A 24,230-nucleotide genomic window follows, 5' to 3' on the forward strand; every position below is an offset into this window, starting at 1 on the left:
CCTCCCTCCCTCTCTCTCTCTCTCCCTCTCTCTCTCTTTCTCAGACTCTCACCTTCCCTCTTTCCCTCGTTTTGTTTAAAATTCCGCCTCGTGCGCTCTCGCTCCAAACCGTCTCCCACCGCCAGGCCGCATGCGCCGACGTCTTCGCACCTCGACGTGATGACATCACGGCCATGCGCCTTGTCTCTCCAGCCGGCTGCCGGGGGGGGGGGAGAACGACCCGCGCATGCGTTGTACTGTTCTCCCAGGACATGGTCGAACCCCAGCAGTGCAGACAGAGACCATTCAGTCTGACTGTGTATTGCACAGACTCCAGAATGGTCAGTACAGCATCAGAGGGAACCTCCCTGACAACTCCTCACTTCCCAAGACTGCATTTGCAGAGCCTCACTTCTTTTCAAATGGATTTATTAAAGGTGCAGAGGCTGGTTCCTTTGAAATGCCATACTTTAAGACTTAGATATTGGCCTTATCACACCAAGGAGGCACAGTGTCTCCAGTGGTCAGCACTGCTGCCTCACAGAGCCAGGGACCCGGGTTCGATTCCAACCTCAGGAGTTTGCACATTCTCCCCGTGTCTGCGTGGGTTTCCTCCGGGTGCTCTGGTTTCCTCCCGCAATCCAAAGATGTGCACGCAAGGTGAATTGGCCATGCTAAATTGCCCATAGTATTCGATGTATTAAGGGTAAATAGGGGCATGGAACTGGATGGGCCAGAGTGGACTTGTTGGGCCAAATGGCCTGTTTCCATATGGTAGGTAATTTAATCAAAAGGCAACCTTTCTGGAAAGTGACTCTTTCAGATGGCACAGTGACTCAGTGGGCAGTACTGCTGCTATACAGCTCTCGGACCTGGGTTCGATTCCATCCTCAGGAAACTGTCTGTTGAGCTTGCATGTTCTGTCCAGTGCCTGATTTGATTTCCCTCTGGTGCTCTGGCTTCCTCCCGCAATCCAAAGAGGTGCAGGTTAGGTGGATTGGGCCATACTGAATTGCCCCATGGTATCCAGGCTAGGTGGATTAATTGTGGGAAATACAGGGATAGAGTAGAAAATGGGTCTGGTTGGGATGCTCTTCTGAGGGCTGGCATGTATACAATGGGCTGACTAGCCTGCTTCCACACTGTAGGGATTCTATGATTTTTTTTAAAAAACCACCATCTGTTTGCAAAAGTATGTGTAATCTATCTAAGGCAGGTAATAGATAAGAACAGAATGCTCTACAAGCATTTGGTAGAGTGCCCTGACTCTAAATCTAATGAGAAACCATGAGGTTGTAGGGAAAGATTTGGGGGAGTGTGGCTTCTACACCAAGTTTGATTTGATTAGATTAGATTAGGTCAGATTTCCTACAGTGTGGAATCAGGCCCTTCGGCCCAACCAGTCCACATGGACCCTCCGAAGAGTAACCCGCCCAGACCCATTTCCCTCTGACTAATGCACCTAACACTATGAGACAATTTAGCATGGCCAATTCACCTGGCCTGCACACCTTTGGACTGTGGGAGGAAACCGGAGCACCCAGAGAAAACCCACATAGACACGGGGAGAATGTGCAAACTCCACACAGACAAAACCAAACCTCAATGCTCCTAGCTGCTCTGTTGGCTGATTTCCTACAAATGAAAGCCAAGATAATGAGATCAAGGGAAGCCAAGCATTTTTCTAAGAGGTTGAAAGCGATTTTGATGAGTGAACCAGTGTTGGCTGCACAAAGGCAGCAATTGACACTAATGGTCTGGGGGTACTATAGTCTTATTACAAGATGCTGGCATAGGGAAACCAGTGGGATATGTTTCTAAAATGATCTAAAGAGATACTGTATGCTTGGAAAAGAAAGTTTAGGACTACTGCTAGCTGTTCAATGTTTTTGTCTACCACGACTACAGGGAGAAATGTATACAGTATATACTGATCACAAACTCTTAGCCTGTGGAATGATTCAAAAACCAGAATGCCACAGCATTTCAATAGAATTTACTATTACAGCCCTTCCATTTAAAGATTATCTGCATTGTGAGAAGAACAATGCAATTGCTGATGATTTGTCCAAACTGGAAAGAGTGCAAAAGAAATTTACAAGGATGTTGCCAGGACTCAATGGTCTGAGGTATAGGAAGAAGTTGGTCAAGCTAAGACATTTTTCTTTAGAGTGTAGGAGACTGAGGTGGCATCTTCTAGAAGTGTATAAGATCATGAGAGGCATGGATAGGGTGAATGCACTCCGTCTTTTTCCTATGATTGCAGACTAGAGGGCATCAGTTTAAGGTTAGAGGGGAAACAGTGAAAGTGAACCCAAGGGGCAACTGTTTTTACACAGAGGGTGATACGCATATCAAATGAGCTGCCAGCAGAAGTGGTTGAGGCGGGTACATTAACAACATTTAAAAGGCATTTGGCCAAATACATGGATAGGAAAGATTTAGAAGGTTATGGGCCAAATGCCGGGAAATGGAGTTAGCGTGGACAGATATTTTGGTCAACAATGGACCAGTTGGGCCAAAGGGCTTATCTCCATGCTGTAGAATTCTATGAATCTACTTCAACTTCTTTTTTATTATCAGAGTACCAAAATGAATATCAGGCAGGATTGCATTTACTATATATAAAGACTGAACGAAAATGTCTCAATTTTCTTTGTACACTTTGTAAAGAAACATATTTTAAAAGTATGTGAAAATGAAGACATGTCCTTTGTTAATATTATTTTTTGAGCAATGTTATTTAAAGAGTTGGTTTACTTAAAAGACTGAGAAGGTATTGACAGTGATATTTTAAGAAGGTCACGAGAAGAACATTTTTTTTTAAAGGCACTTACTGGAAGTTACAGATCTTAGACAAACTGCTTTGGCTTGTATATTGGAGATCATGGGGCCACATTCATGGCTGTCAGGAGCTGTGGCTATTTGACACTGTTGGAATTCATTTGGTGCTGAGCTGTACAACTGCTCTTCCATCAGTTTTGACAATATTTCAGCGAATCCGGTGTCAGTGCTGAAAATTCATGCAGCTATTTTTCTGAGCAGCTTCTGGAAGAATTCTAACAGATGATTTCTGAATGAACTGCTTCTGAAAGGGGCCGGTGATGACCATATGCCACTCATCTATATGTGTCAGGCCGTGAGACCAAACGTCATTTGGAAAATTCATCTTACCTTTATCTTCTGACAAATTAACAATTTACCCAAAGTAATTTTATGTGTAGAGCTGATCTCAGCAGATAAAGCTTTATTCTTTTGTTTCTTTAACTGGACTGTTTGTGTTTGAGGTTTACTTAGAAGCGTATATTTTATACTGTCATATTCCATATGCCAGTATGGAATATGTATATAGACCATTACAGTAACTGAGTAAAAGATGTTTTAGAAGTATATGTTGTGACCAGCAGCACTAGATAAAGGCAGCACAGGCCTGCAACCTCAGTTGCAACAACTGACGAGTGCAGGGTTAGGAGGTCAGACAGGAAGGTGGAGTTAAGGCTTTAGTCAGATAAGCCATGATCTTATTGAATGGCAGAGCAAGTTTGAAAGAGTATGTGAGCCTATTCTGAAGACCTAAGTGCTATTTCTGATGAATGGCAATCAGCTGGAGCTCACAGCCTGTCAATATGGTAGATTTGGAAACGGTCAATTATGTCAAAAGGAAACTGGACAGTCACCAGAAGGAAATAAACTTTCAGAACTACAGTGACAGAAGGGGGAACAGGAGCTGATCTCGAGAAGCAGCGTGGACTTGGTGGATCCATAGATCTCCTTCCAAGTTGTAAGTACTCTAGCACACTTGGTGTTACCGTGCAAAGTTCTGGCCACTATATCACACTTGACATGCCCTGAATATTTATGTTCTCTATATACCTCCAGGATAAAATTGAGGATTGTCCTGATAGAATCACGGTAGACTCTCAGCCCAGGAGACCATTCAGCTTGTCAGCTCTGTACCAGCTCTCTGTAAGAGTTACTCACCTCACCCAGTATGTAACTTTTTCCCTGCTGCCCTACAAAACCTTTCGCCGAAGATAATGATCCAATTCCCTTTTGAAAATCTTGATTGACCCTGCACTCTCAGGCAGTACATTCTAGATGCTAACCACTCACTGTATACAAATTGCCTTTTTTCATTTGAATGTCTTTAAATTTATGAAGGGGTTTGATAGGATAGACACGGAGAAACCATTTCTACTTATGGACAAGACCAGAACGAGGGGGCTATCGATATTAGACATTCAGAAAGAAAACCAGTTGAGAATTCAGAATAATGGGAGATTGTGGAACTCGCTCTCACACGGCATGACCCAGGGGAAGAGTGTTGATGTGTTTAAGGAGAAATTGGATAAACACACGAGGGAGAAAGGAATGGGAGGATATGTTAGTAAGGGGGATGGAGGCTTGTCTGGAGCAGAATGGACTATTTCTGTACCATATATTCTATGTGGATAAGTTCAACAGATCTTTAGTACATAAAAGATGGTTTCAGGCACTTAGTGCTTTTAATAATTATATATCGGTAACTCTGCTCTTTATTAACCAGTTGCCAATCAGACTAGCCATATTGTGATATCTCCATACGTGTAACTTTAATATTTAAATATATACAGAGCATCTGCTCACTCAGCAGGGCTGCAGGCAGTTAACCCATTTTTGCAGTGAAGGCTATTTTCTGTTGTACCTGCTCTTGGTGTCTGAGAGGAACATTGCTTTTCTCCACAGCGAGACTCCTGGGCGTTTAAGGTCCAGCTCCCACCCTGAGGGAAGCAACTCTGCATTTGTCCTGGGGCCTGGAACTCAAAGCTCTGAGCATCACTCTGTCCCTCAGGCCTCTTCATTACTGTTCAAAAAGTACAAGCTGTAAATTAGCACCAGAAACACGACAGCTGGAGCACCTCAATAGTTCAACAAGCCTGCGATTCAAACTCAGTTGGGAAAAGTGGCCCTGTCTAGGTTTTAATTGCACAGACCTGGGGTGAGGTGACAATTTGGAGAAACAGGTCATGTGGATTGTGTCTGTAATATACTCCATGTGATCAGTTCCTCTTTACTCCCATACTGTCCAATGATGAGCATGGCCTTCAGCAATCATCAGTGTGATTCTGTCTGTTCTGTCACCACATATCGTCCCAGCCCTCTGATTCACAACCAGGCCATTCGGCCCAGCTGCTCCCTGCTGGTGCTTGCACACAGATTCTTCTCCTCTTCAACTCACCCCCACCATCACATCCCTCTGATCCTTTCTCCCTTTCCCCAGCCTTTCCCTTAAACAAATTGACAATATTCTCCTTGACCACCCTCTCTGGCGGTGTGTTCCACATTCTGCCCACTTTTCTCCTGAATTCCCAACTGGATTTATTAGTGACTGTCTTATATGCATGGGCCCCTTGTTCTGGTCTCTCGCTCGTGAGAGGAAACGGCTTCTGTGTCTACCCAGAGAGGGTGGTCAAGGAGAATATTGTCAATTTGTTTAAGGGAAAGGCTGGGGAAAGGGAGAAACGATCAGAGGGATGTGATGGTGGGGGTGAGTTGAAGAGGAGAAGAATCTGTGTGCAAGCACCAGCAGGGAGCAGCTGGGCCGAATGGCCTGGTTGTCAATCAGAGGGCTGGGGTGATATGTGGTGACAGAACAGACAGAATCCTTTCACAACCTTAAAGTCCTCTGTCAATCCAGTCTTCGGTCTTCTCCCCACAGGATAAGGACGCCCTCTCGGGAATTGCAAACTGGCAACATGAATAAGTACAATTTGGTGCGTCCTACTTGCTCCTGTTCCTAGGCATCCATTAAATGTACAGCAAATTGCCCGACCACAGTGGTCTGCTCATTTCTGTGCATCGGAATTGGCTTCTTAAATGAACTAACTGCAGTTCTGTATAACCACACGTTGCAAACTTTACATCCATTGGATGCTGCTTCCCTTTGCCCTAAGAAAATCAAAAGGATTTCCACACTAACCCTAAACCCACCGTATACTCTTTCATCAGATAACTGTTAAAAAAAAACAAGATGGACTCAGTCTTATTGCATTTCAATGTGTGTTGTCACCTCCCATCCAGAGCTGTACCATTGACCCATGAATAAGGAAATAACTTCCTCTCAGACACCACATTTCACAAACTCCAGGCACTGCTGAGTTCCGTTACAGACAATGATGAGCGCTATAAAATGTTGCAATGTGAAGAAACCAGCAGCCAATAATGACTGAACAGAGCTTAAAATGTATTGTTGGAAAAGCGCAGCAGGTCAGGCAGCATCAAAGGAGCAGGAGAATCGACGTTTCAGGTATAAGCCCTTCTTCTCCTGCTCCTTGGATGCTGCCTGACCTGCTGCGCTTTTCCAGCAACACATTTTTAAGCTCTGATCTCCAGCATCTGCAGTCCTCACTTTCTCCAATACTGACTGAACAGTCTGTGTTTAGTCATAGAATCACTGGTGTGGAAACAGGCGATTTGGCCAAACCAGTCCACACCGACTCTCGGAAGAGTATCTCACCCAGCCTCATCTCCCCCCACCCCGTCCCCCCCAAACACCCTATCCCTGTAATCTTGCATTTCCCATGGCTAATCTACCTAACCTGCACATCCTTGGACCCTATGAGGCAATTTAGCATGGCCAATTCACCTAATGTGCACATCTTTGGACTGTGGGAGGAAACTGAAGCACCTGGAGGAAACACATGCAGACAAGGGGAGAATGTGCAAACTCCACACAGACAGTCGCCCGAGGGTGAATCTGAACCCAGCTCCCTGGTGGCGTGAGGCAGCAGTGCTAACCACTGAGACACCGTGCTGCCCTAGTGCTGAGAGAAAAGACTGGGCCCAGAATAATGGGCCAAATCCCATTTGCTGTTCTTCTAATGGTGCAATGGAATCTTTCATGGCCCTCTGAGAGAGGGAGGTAAGGTCCTTTCTAAAAACAGCACTCCCAGATGTCATGGACAGAGATGGATAAGTGACACACAACCCCTTCCGGTGATTGGTCTGTGCAACTCCTCCCAACCACGTTCACCTCTGTCAGCTCCATCTGGTGACAAAACTTCCACTACAATCTGTGTACGTCTGAAAGACCTGCCACTGGATACAGGAACTGGAGGAGGCCATTCAGCCCCTGTCTGGCAAGACCCTGGCTGATCTGTGATTTTACCCCACATTCCTTAACTTTCCCCATCATACTTGAAAGTTAACACTCACAGATTTAAAATTATCAATTGCTCGGGCACTGATGGCCATTTGGGAAAGAGGAATTTCCAACCTCTTTGTCCCTGAGTGTTGAAGGCTTTCCTCATTTCATTTCTGACAGCTATAGCTCCAATATGCAGAACTTCCCCCTCCCCCCCCCCCCCCCCCCAACCCCCAGCCAAAACCAGTGGAAATAATTTCTCTCTCTGCTCACCTTAATATCTTTTAAACTTAAATCAAAACATCCCTTAAACTGCTCAATTTGTTAAAATGTAACCCTAGGTTGTGTGATCTCTCCTCGTAACCGAACCCTCAGAGTGTAGGGAGGAATCTAAACTGCTCTCCCTCCAAGGCTGACATGTCCTTCCATATTGCTGCAGTGCACCCTTCTTGCTCAAGTGACCGAGACGCGTCAATTACTTACATTTTTACAGAGGATGATGCCAACTAGGAGAGCTATAAACAGCTCCACCACACAATACATAAAAAGCAAAATCAATATCAGCATAGGTGATCGCTGTAGAGGGGTAAGGAGAGATAAAATAACATTGGTCAGTCACAATCCACTTTCTGTTTCAACTAGAGATACACAATGGAAATCAGACTAAGTTACAACAGAAAATAGGAAGTTATTTTTAAGAAACCACCACCCTGTGAATACGAGCAGAACCTGGTGATGCCATGGGGCTTGTCAAGTCAAGTCAAGTCGCCATAGTCTTACCAGAGCATAGGGCTGCTCTCTCCTCAGAGATTGGTGATGATTTAAGCCAAGGGCCACCATTCCTCAGGTGAGGAGAGTCCTTCATGGAAAGCTCAGCCTCAGGTGATGGGAATTGAACTCACGCTGTTGGCAGCACACCGCGTCACAAATCAGCCATCTAGCCAACTGAGCTAAATGACCCCCATTGGGCTTGTGGGTGGGTGGGAGGGAGTGGGGGATTGCTGAAACAGAGAGGGAAGGCCATTCGGCCCCTTTTGATGCAATCTCACCACCTCAGCAATCTAGTCAGATGGCATTGGCCTCCCAGGTTGGCGCTAGGGTTTGCCCATTAGCAAATTAACCTGATGGGTGGGTTAATTCCTTGCTCTTCCTCAGTCCTTCCAAACGTGTTGGAGACTCTGAAAGGGATATGCAGGGGGAGGTTCCACAATATCGTGCTTGTGCATGTGTGGGAAATGTTGCCACAAGGGTAACAAGAAGCCGAGAATGGTGCTAGGGGGCTCACACACGCAGACACACCAACAAGTGGTGCAAGATCTGAAGCAAAGGCAGCCCTTACCCATAAGTAGTATCCAGATATCATGGTTGACAGGATGTACACCACAGCTCCAAGGGCCGCTGCAATCGCACTGACGAAATTAAAGATCATCGCTAACTTTTTCTGAAAATCAACAAAGGCACCGGTGAAGGTCTGGAATCTGCCCACTCTCGCATAGATTTTACATCAGCAAGTACAGAAACAAAATATCCACATGACTGCAGCTTACAACACAGCAAAGACTACCCAGCTATCCAGATGCACTGAGCCCCTTTCACGCAATCAAAACAACAGGTCTTCATACAGCTCCTTTTGCTTTGTAAAGGGGTGGTTCACAGAAGGGTACATCAGACACAAACTTGACCCTGAACTACTGAAGGTGATACTTCAACAAGTGACAGAAAAAAATCCGATCAAAGAGTGAAATCCAAGTAGGAGAAGGAGATAAAGAGATTGAGGGAGGGAAATCCAGGGTTGAGGGACAGCAGGCAGGTGAAGGTACAGTAATTGAAAAATAGGATGTTCAAGAAGCAGGAAGTGCGGGAATGCACCATTCTTAGGAGGTTGCAGGGGTAGGGGACCACCTTCCCCAGTTACTGGGTTGATTAGGTCGATGACATGGGGGTAGTCCAGCCTCCCAGAAGGTTAGCCTTATGCAGTTACCTGCCAGCTCATCACCAATGGGAGGGCCTGATTGCAATCATTCCTGTAGTCTTCCTTGCAAGAAATGAGCAAAAGGAAATCTGATCTGATGAGTCTTTTTCAGGATGCAGTTTTGTTCCATGGAGAGCAAACCATTTTGAAAGCTATGAGAATACACTTTAGCATCAACCTTCAAGACAGCTCAGCCCTCCCTCAGCGCTGACCCTCCGACAGTGCGGCCCTCCCTCAGCGCTGACCCTCCGGCAGTGCGGCCCTCCCCCAGCGCTGACCCTCCGGCAGTGCGGCCCTCCCCCAGCGCTGACCCTCCGGCAGTGCGGCCCTCCCCCAGCGCTGACCCTCCGGCAGTGCGGCCCTCCCCCAGCGCTGACCCTCCGGCAGTGCGGCCCTCCCCCAGCGCTGACCCTCCGGCAGTGCGGCCCTCCCCCAGCGCTGACCCTCCGGCAGTGCGGCCCTCCCCCAGCGCTGACCCTCCGGCAGTGCGGCCCTCCCCCAGCGCTGACCCTCCGGCAGTGCGGCCCTCCCCCAGCGCTGACCCTCCGGCAGTGCGGCCCTCCCCCAGCGCTGACCCTCCGGCAGTGCGGCCCTCCCCCAGCGCTGACCCTCCGGCAGTGCGGCCCTCCCCCAGCGCTGACCCTCCGGCAGTGCGGCCCTCCCCCAGCGCTGACCCTCCGGCAGTGCGGCCCTCCCCCAGCGCTGACCCTCCGGCAGTGCGGCCCTCCCCCAGCGCTGACCCTCCGGCAGTGCGGCCCTCCCCCAGCGCTGACCCTCCGGCAGTGCGGCCCTCCCCCAGCGCTGACCCTCCGGCAGTGCGGCCCTCCCCCAGCGCTGACCCTCCGGCAGTGCGGCCCTCCCCCAGCGCTGACCCTCCGGCAGTGCGGCCCTCCCCCAGCGCTGACCCTCCGGCAGTGCGGCCCTCCCCCAGCGCTGACCCTCCGGCAGTGCGGCCCTCCCCCAGCGCTGACCCTCCGGCAGTGCGGCCCTCCCCCAGCGCTGACCCTCCGGCAGTGCGGCCCTCCCCCAGCGCTGACCCTCCGGCAGTGCGGCCCTCCCCCAGCGCTGACCCTCCGGCAGTGCGGCCCTCCCCCAGCGCTGACCCTCCGGCAGTGCGGCCCTCCCCCAGCGCTGACCCTCCGGCAGTGCGGCCCTCCCCCAGCGCTGACCCTCCGGCAGTGCGGCCCTCCCCCAGCGCTGACCCTCCGGCAGTGCGGCCCTCCCCCAGCGCTGACCCTCCGGCAGTGCGGCCCTCCCCCAGCGCTGACCCTCCGGCAGTGCGGCCCTCCCCCAGCGCTGACCCTCCGGCCGTGCGGCCCTCCCCCAGCGCTGACCCTCCGGCCGTGCGGCCCTCCCCCAGCGCTGACCCTCCGGCCGTGCGGCCCTCCCCCAGCGCTGACCCTCCGGCAGTGCGGCCCTCCCCCAGCGCTGACCCTCCGGCAGTGCGGCCCTCCCCCAGCGCTGACCCTCCGGCAGTGCGGCCCTCCCCCAGCGCTGACCCTCCGGCAGTGCGGCCCTCCCCCAGCGCTGACCCTCCGGCAGTGCGGCCCTCCCCCAGCGCTGACCCTCCGGCAGTGCGGCCCTCCCCCAGCGCTGACCCTCCGGCAGTGCGGCCCTCCCCCAGCGCTGACCCTCCGGCAGTGCGGCCCTCCCCCAGCGCTGACCCTCCGGCAGTGCGGCCCTCCCCCAGCGCTGACCCTCCGGCAGTGCGGCCCTCCCCCAGCGCTGACCCTCCGGCAGTGCGGCCCTCCCCCAGCGCTGACCCTCCGGCAGTGCGGCCCTCCCTCAGCGCTGACCCTCCGGCAGTGCGGCCCTCCCTCAGCGCTGACCCTCCGGCAGTGCGGCCCTCCCTCAGCGCTGACCCTCCGGCAGTGCGGCCCTCCCCCAGCGCTGACCCTCCGGCAGTGCGGCCCTCCCCCAGCGCTGACCCTCCGGCAGTGCGGCCCTCCCCCAGCGCTGACCCTCCGGCAGTGCGGCCCTCCCCCAGCGCTGACCCTCCGGCAGTGCGGCCCTCCCCCAGCGCTGACCCTCCGGCAGTGCGGCCCTCCCCCAGCGCTGACCCTCCGGCATTGCGGCCCTCCCTCAGCGCTGACCCTCCGACAGTGCGGCCCTCCCTCAGCACTGACCCTCCGGCATTGCGGCCCTCCCTCAGCACTGACCCTCCGACAGTGCGGCCCTCCCTCAGCACTGACCCTCCGACAGTGCGGCCCTCCCTCAGGAGTGACTCCTCTAACAGTACATCCCTCCCCCAGCAGTCAGAACACCCTCAGTCATGATCCTCCGACTGTGCAGTGTTGCCTCAGTTCAGACCCTCTGACATTGAAGCGCTCCTGCAATATGCTCCCTGAGTGAACGTCACCATTAATACTGACACCTAATGGTGCCATTCGATGGGGGTTTAAACTTAAGCTCTACTGGCCTTGAGAGGCTGAATACTATACACTGACCCACAGCTGCGGTTTAACAGAGGGTCCACTTGGTGCCTCATGCTGGTGCTCACTACTGTACTTACCACACGTGGCTCCGGTGAGTCGATATTGAGCATTGTCAGTGCTCCTGAAATCACAAACTGTAACAGGGACAAAACAACAAAGAGACGGTCAGACTGTTTCTGGCTCGTGCTTTTGGCCAATTGACAGATTTCACTCCATCCAATTCCACATACAATCCACTTTGGAAAGGTAGTCACCACTGCTTGGTAACAAACTGGTTAGATTGCTTTACCAGCAACTTCGAAGGACTGGACTCATAATTTGGACATTTCCCCTGAATGAGGGAAAATGGAATGTGAGCAAATTAAACCCTTCCATGGTCATTTTTAATTTGGCAACTCCTGGACCATGTGCTGTTTGGGGAGATTTGCTCAGCCCATTATTCCCCACTTATTACCCAGTTGGAATCACTGGACAGAAAATGCTCTTGCAGAGGGGGAAATCAGCAATGCTCATCTCAGTCCAAACCAACTGACTCCTCATCCCCAGACTGCAACAATCTCCAGTGATTGTTCCAGTGGTTGAGTGGGGCGGGGGCTCAGATTTTGCATCAACTAACAAACCTGAGAAAGGCAGGTGTGCAAGTGGCAAGGATATAATAAGTGCAAAATGACGCTCTTCATAGCTTGATGAGAGGAAGTGAACAAGAATATGCAGCAATCTATTGTGCCAATGAAACTGAGAAGTTAACAAACCAGAATTCCTGTCCACCAAGGGGCCCACAGTCGAATGGAAACGACAAATGGTGCCGCAAAGTATAACGGGACACCAAACGTCAAGTTAATTATTCCCACCATGACCTGTACGACCTGCGGATGAGGCAGAGAGGCAGTTAGACCAGAGAAGCAACGAGTAAAACAACAATTGACCTTGAAAGACTGAAATATTGGCAAGGATTCTGAGAAACAGGATTTATGATTACTTGGAAAACCATAGTTTGATTAGAGACCATCAGCATAGCTTTGTGAGGGGCAGGTCATGCCTCACAAACCTTATTGAATTCTCTGAGGATGTGACAAAACACATCGATGGAGGCAGAGCAGTGGATGTGGTGTTTTAGCAAGGTGTTTGATAAAGTTCTCCATGATAGGCTCATTCAGAAAATAAGGAGGCATGGGGTACAGGGAAATCCGGTTGTCTGGACACAGAATTGGCTGGCCCATAGAAAACAGAGGGTGATAGTAGATGGAAAGTATTCAACCTGGAGCTCCGCGAGCAGTGGTGCTCTGCAAGGATCACTTCTGGGACCTCTGCCCCTTTTTGATTTTTATAAATGGCTTGGATGAGGAAGTGGAAGGGTGGGTTAGTAAGTTTACTGATGACCCGAAGGTTGGTGGAGTCGTGAATAGTGAGGAAGGCTGTTGTAGGTTCCAACGAGACATTGACAGGATGCAGAAATGGGCTGATAAGTGGCAGATGGAGTTCAACTTGGAAAAGTGTGAAGTGATTCACTTTGGAAGGTTGAATTTGAATGCAGATTACAGGGTTAAAGGCAGGATTCTTGGCAGTGTGGAGGAACAGGGGGATTTTGGGGTCCATATCCATAGATCCCTCAAAGTTGTCACCTAAGTTGATAGGGTTGTTAAGAAGGCGTATAGATTCCCTACAGTGTGGAAACAGGCCATTTGGCTCAACTGATCCACACCGACCCTCCGAAGAGTAACCCACCCAGACCCATTCCTCCTAACCAATATTTACCCCTGACTAACCTATACACCCCTGAACATTATGGACAATTTTGCATGGCCAATTCACCCTAACCTACACATCTTTGGAACATAGAAGGAAACTGGAACACTTAGAGCAAAACCCGTGCACACAAGGGGAGAATGTGCAAACTCCACACAGACAGTTGCTCGAGGCTGGAACTGAACCCAGGTCTTGGCGCTGAGAGGCAGCAGTGCTGTCCACTGAGCCACTGTGCCACCTCTTTCATTGTGTTGGCTTTCATTAGCAGGGGGATTGAGTTTAAAAGCAGTGAGGTTATGCTGCAGCTTGATAGAGCCCTGGTTAGACCACACTTGGAATATTGTGTTCAGTTCTGGTCACCTCATTATAGGAAAAATGCTTTAGAAGGGGTGCACAGGAGATTTACCAGGATGCTGCCTGGATGCGAGGGCATGTTTTGTGAAGAAAGATTGTAGGGCTTTTCTCATTGGAACGAAGGAGGAGGAGAGGTGACTTGATAGAGGTGTACAAAATGATGAGAGGAAGAAATGGAATGGATAGCCAGAGAGTTTTTCCCATGGGGGAAATGTCTATCATGAGGGGGCACAATTTGAAGGTAATTGGAGGAAGGTTTAGTGGAGATGTCAGAGGTAGGTTCTTTAAACAGAGAGTGGTGGATGCATGGAATACATCGCTGGCAGTCGTAGCAGAGTCCGATACATTAGGGACATTCAAACGACTCTTGGATAGGCACATGGAAGATGATAGTACAGTGAAGGGTATGTAGGTTAGAGTCAGATAAAACACTGGCACAACATTGAGGACCCAAGGGCCTATACTGAACTATGTTCTATGACATAGATCTTCTCATTTCTCCAAAAGAAAACCAGCTGATCAAGAAGATTTATGCAACTGAAGTTTGAAAGAAATATTCCTTTGAGTTTGTACAGCACCGATTTGTGCTGGGTCTTTCAACACGCCAAAGCATCCTGGTTGTGCCAAAGTGACATATTTTCTTGAGAGTGATGCAGGGGGAAGGAACAGTAAATGTGTGCTGAGCAGACTCCCACAAACGCTAAATTGTCTGAAACAAAAATAAGAAGTACTGGAGAATCTCAGTAAGTCTGACAAGACCTGTAAGAGAGAAACAGAGTTAACACTTCAAAACTTGCTCCTCAGAACTGACAAGAGCTGGAATTTTTTTTTTTGCTAGTGACAGAAAGGAAAGAGCAAGTGGAACAGATGGTAAGCATGGCCAGAGAAAAATATGAAGACAGTGACAATGGTCACTCCCTCAGCACTGACCCTCCGACACTGTGGTGATCTCTCGTTACTGACCCTCCGACAGTGCGGCCCTCCCCCAGCACTGACCCTCCGACAGTGCGGCCCTCCCTCAGCACCGACCCTCCGACAGTGCGGCCCTCCCTCAGCACCGACCCTCCGACAGTGCGGCGCTCCCTCAGCACCGACCCTCCGACAGTGCGGCCCTCCCTCAGCACCGACCTTCCGACAGTGCGGTCCTCCCTCAGCACTGACCCTCCGACAGTGCCCACTCCCTCAGCACTGACCCTCCCACAGTGCGGCCCTCCCTCAGCACTGACCCTCCGACAGTGCGGCACTCCCTCAGCACTGACCCTCCGACAGTGCGGTGATCTCTGGTTACTGACCCTCCGACAGTGCGGCTCTCCCTCAGCACTGACCTCTCACAGTGTAGTGTTCACTCAAACTCACCTTTAAACAATGGGATGCAATGCCAACACTCCCTCATTGCTGACCCTTGAACACTGCAGCACTCCCTCAGTACTGCTGCTTTGACAGTGCTGTTTTCCCTGGGTATCATTGTTCTGATCTATTATCATCTCGATACCTGACATTCTCTGTTACAGAACTTGTCAGGAAACGTACGTCAGGCACAGACAGCAGCGATTGAATTGATGTTTGTAAGAGTATAAAGACAGTAGGAGTATACTAAAGAGGTAAAATTAGGAGGACAAAAAGGAGGAGATGAGATATCCTTGGCAAGTAGAGTTATGGAGAATCCAAATATAAATATATTCAAGGTCAAAAGGGTAACTACGAAGAGAATAGGGCCCCTCAAAGTTCAGCAAGGCAACCTACATGTGGAGCTGCAGGAGGTGGGGAAGTTATGAAACGAGTATTTTGCATCACTAATGACTGTGGAGAAAGACATAGAAGATACAGAATGTGGAGAAATAGATGGTGACAGCTTAATAAAATGCCCAGATTACAGAGGAGGAAGCGCTGGATGTCTTAAAACACATAAAAGTGAATAAATCCCCAGGACCTGATCAGGTGTACCCGAAAACTCTGTGGGAAACCAGGAAAGTGATTGCTGTGCCCCTTGATGAGATATTTGTATCATTGATGATGAGATGCTGGAAGACTGGAGGTTAGCTAACGTGGTCCCACTGTTTAAGAAGGGCGGTAAGGACAAGCCAGGGAACTATAGACCAGTGAGCCTGAGGTCGGTGTTGGGCAAGTTGTTGGAGGGAATCCTGAGGGACAGGATGTACATGTATTTGGAAAGGCAAGGACTGATTTGGGATAGTCAACATGGCTTTGTGTGTGGGAAATCATGTCTCACAAACTTGATTGTGTATTTTGATGAAGTAACAAAGAGGATTGATGAGGGCAGAGCAGTAGATGTGATCTATATGGACTTCAGTAAGGCGTTCAACAAGGTTCCCCATGGGAGACTGGTTAGCAAGGTTAGATCTCATGGAATATACAGGAAGAACTAGCCATTTGGATACAGAACTGGCTCAAAGGTAGAAGAAGGTGGTGGTAGAAGGTTGCTTTTCAGATTGGAGGCCTGTGACCAGTAGAGTGCCATCTGGTGCTGGATCCGCTGCTTTTTGTAATTTGTTCACATCCAAATCATTTATATAAAAGAGGTACAGTTAGTAAGTTTGTAGATGACACCAAAATTGCAGGTGTAGTGGACAAGCAAAGAAGGATACCTCAGAGTACAATGGGATCTTGATCAGATGGGCCAGAGGGCAGATGGAGTTTAATTCAGATAAATGCGAGGTGCTGCATTTTGGGAAAACAAATCTTAGCAGGACTTATTCACTTAATGGTAAGGTCCGAGGGAGTGTTGCTGAACAAAGAGACCTTGGAGTGCAGGTTCATAGCTCCTTGAAAGTGGAGTTGCAGGTAGATAGGATAGTGAGGGTGGCATTTGGTATGCTTCCCTTTATTGGTCAGAGTATTGAGTACAGGAGTTGGGAGGTCATGTTGCGGCTGTACAGGACATTGTTTAGGCCACTGTTGGAATATTCCGTGCAATTCTGGCCTCCTTCCTATCGGAAAGATGTTGTGAAACTTGAAAGGATTCAGAAAAGATTTACAAGGATGTTACCAGGGTTGGAGGATCCGAGCTGCAGGGAGAGGCTGAACAGGCTGGGGCTGGTTTCCCTGGAGGCTGAGGGTGACCTTATATAGAGGTTTATAAAATCATAAAGGGCATGGATAGGATAAATAGACAAGGTTTTTTCCACTGGGGTGGGGGAGTGCAGATCTAGAGGGCATAGGTTTAGGGTGAGAGGGGAAAGATATAAAAGGGACCTGAGGGACAACTTTTTCATGCAGAGGATGTTACGGGTATGGAATGTGCTGCCAGAGGAAGTGGTGGAGCCTGGTAGAAATACCACATTTAAGGTGGTATATGGAGGGGCATATGAATAGCAGAGGTTTGGAGGGATATGGGCCAAGTGCTAGCAAATGGGACTAGTTTAGGTTGGGATGTCTGGTCAGCATGGACGAGTTGGACTGAAGGGTCTGTTTCCGTGATGTACATCTCGATTACTCTATATGAGGAAAAGGTAGGGCTTCCCCTGGAGACTCTTCACTTTACTTGAGGACAATCACTGATCTTCTATGTCCACTGGGCCCAGCTCCTTTGACTCCCTGCAAAATCAACGCTCCCTCAATCTCAATCTTGAATGTACTCAATGACTGAGCACCCACAACTCTCTGGGGTTCACAATTCCAGAGATTCACAACCCCTCAGTGTGATGACATTTCTCCTCACCTCACTCCAAAATGGCTGACCCCCTTGGCAATGAGACTGTGACCCCTGTCACCCTGTTCCAAACTCTCCAGGTGGAGTTTGGGGAGCAAGCGGGAAAGAGCTTCTGAGCAGTGACTTTGTTAAAGCCTCTTAGAATTGCAGCAACGCTCCATTTGGACTGACATCAGGAGTGCCGGCCTGGACCCTGGGACTTCAGTCCTTTGAGTGAGAGCTCAGTTCCTCGGGTAGGCCTGTCGTCAATCAGTGGAGACTGACTCCAGGATTGTACATTAAAAGCTGCAAGTATATGAAACACAAACAGGGCTTACACCAAAATGTCTCAGGCGTCGTCGATCATTTCGCAGTAAATTGGAAGGAGAGCACGCATCGAGTACAGATGACATCACCTGTTGGGACAAGCACACCACGTTAGACAACGTACATCATTGCCTGGTACTCAGGCAGCAGAGAAGGACATTACCAAGGTCAGCTCAATCAGTCGATCCCAACCTTTTCAGTATCATGGCACATTTCAATGGGACAAGCAGTTCCACAGGACATTCACGACTCTCATGTTGCATGTACAGTCTCGGATGTCTGTGCATGAGTGGCCCTGACACTGAGAGTCAGCAGACATGACCTTTCATAATAGCTGAAGCTCCAGAGGAGATCCGAAGCAGGGATGGGTCCCTGACATTCAGGTGAAGAAGCAATGCTTCCAGAGGTTCCCACAGCACACTTCACACCTGTGCTGTGATACAGCGCTGACAATCACTGAACTCTGCCACTTCCTCCAGCCCCCTCCCTGTCTCTGTAACCCCCTCCGGCCCCGACGCCCCCTCCCTGTCTCTGTAACCCCCCTCCAGCCCCTACACCCCCTCCCTATCTCTGTAACCCCCTCCGGCCCCTACACCCCCTCCCTATCTCTGTAACCCCCCTCCAGCCCCTACACCCCCTCCCTATCTCTGTAACCCCCCTCCAGCCCCTACACCCCCTCCCTATCTCTGTAACCCCCCTCCAGCCCCTACACCCCCTCCCTATCTCTGTAACCCCCCTCCAGCCCCTACACCCCCTCCCTATCTCTGTAACCCCCCTCCAGCCCCTACACCCCGTTCCTATCTCTGTAACCCCCCTACAGCCCCTACACCCCGTTCCTATCTCTGTAACCCCCCTCCAGGCCCTACACCCCGTTCCTATCTCTGTAACCCCCTCCAGCCCCTACACCCCCTCCCTATCTCTGTAACCCCCTCTGGCCCCTACACCCCCTCCCTATATCTGTAACCCCCTACACCCCCTCCCTATCTCTGTAACCCCCCTCCAGCCCCTACACCCCCTCCCTATCTCTGTAACCCCCTCTGGCCCCTACACCCCCTCCCTATATCTGTAACCCCCTACACCCCCTCCCTATCTCTGTAACCTCCCTCCAGCCCCTACACCCCCTCCCTATCTCTGTAACCCCCCTCCAGCCCCTACACCCCCTCCCTATCTCTGTAACCCCCTCTGGCGCCTACACCCCCTCCCTATATCTGTAACCCCCTACACCCCCTCCCTATCTCTGTAACCTCCCTCCAGCCCCTACACCCCCTCCCTATCTCTGTAACCCCCCTCCAGCCACTACACCCCCTCCCTATCTCTGTAACCTCCCTCCAGCCCCTACACCCCCTCCCTATCTCTGTAACCCCCCTCCAGCCCCTACACCCCCTCCCTATCTCTGTAACCCCCTACACCCCCTCCCTATCTCTGTAACCCCCCCTCCAGCCCCTACACCCCCTCCCTATCTCTGTAACCCCCCTCCGGCCCCTACACCCCCTCCCTATCTCTGTAACCCCCCTCCGGCCCCTACACCCCCTTCCTATCTCTGTAACCCCCCTCCGGCCCCTACACCCCCTTCCTATCTCTGTAACCCCCTCCAGCCCCTCCCTATCTCTGTAACCCCCCTCCAGCCCCTCCAGCCCCTCCCTATCTCTGTAAGCCCCCTCCAGCCCCTCCCTATCTCTGTAACCCCCTCCAGCCCCTACACCCCCTCCCTATCTCTGTAATCCCCTCCTGCCCCTCCACCCCCTCCCTATCTCTGTAATCCCCTCCTGCCCCTCCACCCCCTCCCTATCTCTGTAATCCCCTCCTGCCCCTACACCCCCTCCCTATCTCTGTAATCCCCTCCTGCCCCTACACCCCCTCCCTATCTCTGTAATCCCCCTCCAGCCCCTCCAGCCCTTCCCTATCTCTGTAACCCCCCTCCAGCCCCTCCCTATCTCTGTAACCCCCCTCCAGCCCCTCCCTATCTCTGTAACCCCCCTCCAGCCCCTCCCTATCTCTGTAACCCCCCTCCAGCCCCTACACCCCCTCCCTATCTCTGTAACCCCCTCCAGCCCCTCCCTATCTCTGTAACCCCCTCCAGCCCCTACACCCCCTCCCTATCTCTGTAATCCCCTCCTGCCCCTACACCCCCTCCCTATCTCTGTAACCCCCTCCTGCCCCTACACCCCCTCCCTATCTCTGTAACTCCCTACAACCCCTACACCCCTCCCTATCAAAGACAAAGTGGTCCTACCAACACTTTATTCCCCTCATATCCTGAAGTGCTCTTCTACACAACTGAGTGGTTTTATCTACCAGCTACCTCATTACCCGTGGGCCAACTCCTTTCCAATCCCTTTAACAACGACAAACCTGAACAGTGGGATTGGCAGTGTTCCAGTTGGTGAGGCAACTTGTGGATTGATGTGTACCGTTCTTGTTGCTCTGCGTTTGGAAGGATTTTATTCAATTGGAAAGGGTACAGAAAGAAATTTACAAGGATGTTCCCAGGCCTGGAGGGTTTGACTTATGGAGACAGCTGGATAGGCCGGGACTTTTTTTTGCCCTGCTGTGTAAGAGGTTGAGGGGTGAGCTTATCAAGGTTTATAAAATTGTGAGGCATAGTTAAGGTGAACAGCCAAGGTATTTTTCCCCCGAGGGTGGGAAAGTTCAAAACTAGACAGCATAAGTTTAAGCTGAGAAGAGAAAGATTTAAAAGGGGCAACTGTTTTTCACACACAGGGTGGGACATACATGGAATAAACTGCCAGAGGAAGTGGTAGTTTGGACAGGTATGTAAATGGCAAAGGTTTAGAGGGTTATGGGTCACGTGTAGGCAAATGGGACGAGTGTGGTTTGACAAAGCTGGTCAGCACACACAGCTTGGCCTGAAGAGTCCAGGACTCTGACTCTGATCCAACCCCCATGCATTAGCTCATACCTGCCCGGCCAGTATACTATCCCCACCACCATCCTGTTTGCTGACAAATTTCACCCAAGCCCACTCCACACACAGCACTTCCCAGGCACCTATCCCTGACCTCTCACCTCCCACACCCCCTCCCTGACCCTCTGACATCCTATCCCTGACCTCTCACCTCCCACACCCCCTCCCTGACCCTCTGACATCCTATCCCTGACCTCTCACCTCCCACACCCCCTCCCTGACCCCCTCCGACATCCTATCCCTGACCTCTCACCTCCGACACACCCTCCCTGACCCTCTGACATCCTATCCCTGACCTCTCACCTCCCACACCCCCTCCCTGACCCTCTGACATCCTATCCCTGACCTCTCACCTCCCACACCCCCTCCCTGACCCCCTCCGACATCCTATCCCTGACCTCTCACCTCCGACACACCCTCCCTGACCCTCTGACATCCTATCCCTGACCTCACCTCCCACACCCCCTCCCTGACCCCCTCCGACATCCTATCCCTGACCTCTCACCTCCCACACTCCCTCCCTGACCCTCCGACATCCTGTCCCTGACCTGTCACCTCCCACACCCCCTCCCTGACCCTCTGACATCCTATCCCTGACCTCTCACCTCCCACACCCCCTCCCTGACCCCCTCCGACATCCTATCCCTGACCTCTCACCTCCGACACACCCTCCCTGACCCTCTGACATCCTATCCCTGACCTCACCTCCCACACCCCCTCCCTGACCCCCTCCGACATCCTATCCCTGACCTCTCACCTCCCACACTCCCTCCCTGACCCTCCGACATCCTGTCCCTGACCTGTCACCTCCCACACACCCACCCTGACCCTCTGACATCCTATCCCTGACCTCTCCCCTCCCACACACCCTCCCTGACCCTCCCCTGGAGGTCAGTGTGAGGTGAAGGGGCGGGACCAGGCCTGGAGGTCAGTGGGAGGTGAAGGGGCGGGGGTCAGGCCTGGAGGTCAGTGTGAGGTGAGGGGGCGGGGGTCAGGCCTGGAGGTCAGTGGGAGGTGAGGGGGCGGGGGTCAGGCCTGGAGGTCAGTGGGAAGTGAAGGGGCGGGGGTCAGGCCTGGAGGTCAGTGGGAAGTGAGGGGGCGGGGGTCAGGCCTGGAGGTCAGTGGGAGGTGAAGGGGCGGGGGTCAGGCCTGGAGGTCAGTTGGAGGTGAAGGGGCGGGGGTCAGGCCTGGAGGTCAGTGTGAGGTGAAGGGGCGGGGGTCAGGCCTGGAGGTCAGTGTGAGGTGAAGGGGCGGGGGTCAGGCCTGGAGGTCAGTGTGAGGTGAGGGGGCGGGGGTCAGGCCTGGAGGTCAGTGTGAGGTGAAGGGGCGGGGACCAGGTCTGGAGGTCAGTGTGAGGTGAGGGGGCGGGGGTCAGGCCTGGAGGTCAGTGGGAGGTGAGGGGGCGGGGGTCAGGCCTGGAGGTCAGTGGGAGGTGAAGGGGCGGGGGTCAGGCCTGGAGGTCAGTGTGAGGTGAGGGGGCGGGGGTCAGGCCTGGAGGTCAGTGGGAGGTGAAGGGGCGGGGGTCAGGCCTGGAGGTCAGTGGGAGGTGAAGGGGCGGGGGTCAGGCCTGGAGGTCAGTGTGAGGTGAAGGGGCGGGGGTCAGGCCTGGAGGTCAGTGTGAGGTGAAGGGGCGGGGGTCAGGCCTGGAGGTCAGTGGGAGGTGAAGGGGTGGGGACCAGGTCTGGAGGTCAGTGTGAGGTGAAGGGGCGGGGGTCAGGCCTGGAGGTCAGTGGGAGGTGAAGGGGTGGGGACCAGGTCTGGAGGTCAGTGTGAGGTGAAGGGGCGGGGGTCAGGCCTGGAGGTCAGTGTGAGGTGAAGGGGCGGGGGTCAGGCCTGGAGGTCAGTGTGAGGTGAAGGGGCGGGGGTCAGGCTTGGAGGTCAGTGTGAGGTGAAGGGGCGGGGGTCAGGTCTGGAGGTCAGTGTGAGGTGAAGGGGCGGGGGTGTGGGGATGGGTTCTGGGTGCGGGGTGATGAGAAGGGTCAGGGTTTCAGTAGGGGGCGGGGTGATGAGAAGGGGCGGGGTTTCAGTAGGGGGCGGGGTGATGGGAAGGGGCGGGGTTTCAGTAGGGGGCGGGGTGATGGGAAGGGGGCGGGGTGATGAGAAGGGGCGGGGTTTCAGTAGGGGGCGGGGTGATGAGAAGGGGCGGGGTTTCAGTAGGGGGCGGGGTGATGGGAAGGGGGCGGGGTGATGCGAAGGGGGCGGGGTTTCAGTAGGGGGCGGGGCGGTGAGAAGGGGGCGGGGTTTCAGTAGGGGGCGGGATGATGAGAAGGGGCGGGGTTTCAGTAGGGGGCGGGGTGATGAGAAGGGGCGGGGTTTCAGTAGGGGCGGGGTGATGAGAAGGGGCGGGGTTTCAGTTGGGGGCGGGGTGATGAGAAGGGGCGGGGTGATGTGAAAGGGGGCGGGGTGATGGGAAGGGGGCGGGGTTTCAGTGGGGTGGGTGGGTGGGTGCGGGCGGGGTGATGTGAAAGAGGGCGGGGTTTCAGTAGGGGGCCGGGTGATGTGAAAGAGGGCGGAGTTTCAGTGGGGGCGGGGTGATGTGAAATGGGGCGGGGTGATGTGAAAGGGGGCGGGGTGATGGGAAGAGGGCGGGGTTTCAGTGGGGGGCGGGCTGATGTGAAAGGGGGCGGGGTTTCAGTGGGGGCGGGGTGATGTGAAAGGGGGCGGGGTTTCAGTAGGGGGACGGGATGGGCTGCCAGTCATGGTTTTGGGGGCGGGGTTTCGGTGACGATGAGGGAGGAGGAGAGTCAGCCCCGCCCCCAGGGAGCGGTGAGCTCCGTCTGTCCCAATCCAGCCCCACCCCCCCCAGATGGTGAGTGACGTCCCGTTTCCCGGTCGATGCCCAGAGTCGGTATGACCTTGTGAATATATGAATGTTTATAGATGGGGGTGGGGTGTGTGTCCTTACCTACCCCCCGGGTGTCTCTCTGCCGCTGCCGCTGCTCGGGCCTCGCTCCGTTTTCAAACACGCGGCTCGCGCCCTACATTCTAAACCGCCTCAGTCTCGTGGGCGCGCGGCGCAGGCGCAGTATCAACACGAAGAATGTTCCGTTAATCACTGACTCCCTCATTAACATCCTCATTAACATCCTCCCTCATTAACATCCTCATTAACATCCTCATTAACATCCTCCCTCATTAACGTCCTCCCTCATTAACTCCCTCATTAACATCCTCCCTCATTAACACCCTCATTAACATCCTCATTAACTCCCTCATTAACCTCCTCCCTCATTAACATCCTCATTATCCTCCTCCCTCATTAACATCCTCATTAACATCCTCATTATCCTCCTCCCTCATTAACATCCTCATTAACATCCTCCCTCATTAACTCCCTCATTAACCTCCTCCCTCATTAACATCCTCATTATCCTCCTCCCTCATTAACATCCTCATTAACATCCTCCCTCATTAACACCCTCATTAACATCCTCATTAACTCCCTCATTAACATCCTCATTAACATCCTCATTATCCTCCTCCCTCATTAACAGCCTCATTATCATTCTCATTCACTCCCTCACTCACAAACACCCTCACTCCCTCATTAACACACACACACCCTCATTCACTCCCTCACTCATTCACACCCTCACTCCCTCCCCATTAACACCCATACACACACCCTCATTCACTCCCTCACTCATTAACACCCTCACTCCCTCCCCATTAACACCCATACACACACCCTCATTCACTCCCTCACTCATTAACACCCT

At 52.4% G+C, this 24,230-nt stretch overlaps 1 protein-coding gene across 1 annotated transcript; it reads right to left on the reverse strand.

Moving 5' to 3' along the window:
- Window positions 1–4,546: 4,546 nt before the first annotated feature.
- On the reverse strand, window positions 4,547–23,486 carry LOC140468462 (membrane-spanning 4-domains subfamily A member 18-like). The gene is made up of 7 exons (XM_072564551.1): window positions 23,421–23,486; window positions 17,597–17,674; window positions 12,262–12,375; window positions 11,587–11,643; window positions 8,442–8,543; window positions 7,586–7,678; window positions 4,547–4,822 (listed from the first exon to the last, which is right to left on the reverse strand). The coding sequence occupies exons 2-7, from the start codon at window positions 17,669–17,671 to the stop codon at window positions 4,820–4,822; spliced, it is 444 nt and encodes a 147-aa protein (XP_072420652.1). The 5' UTR covers window positions 17,672–17,674; window positions 23,421–23,486; the 3' UTR covers window positions 4,547–4,819.
- Between the last annotated feature and the right edge of the window lie 744 nt (window positions 23,487–24,230).

This window comes from Chiloscyllium punctatum, chromosome 47, assembly GCF_047496795.1.
Source record: "Chiloscyllium punctatum isolate Juve2018m chromosome 47, sChiPun1.3, whole genome shotgun sequence".
NCBI classification, from domain to species: domain Eukaryota; kingdom Metazoa; phylum Chordata; class Chondrichthyes; order Orectolobiformes; family Hemiscylliidae; genus Chiloscyllium; species Chiloscyllium punctatum.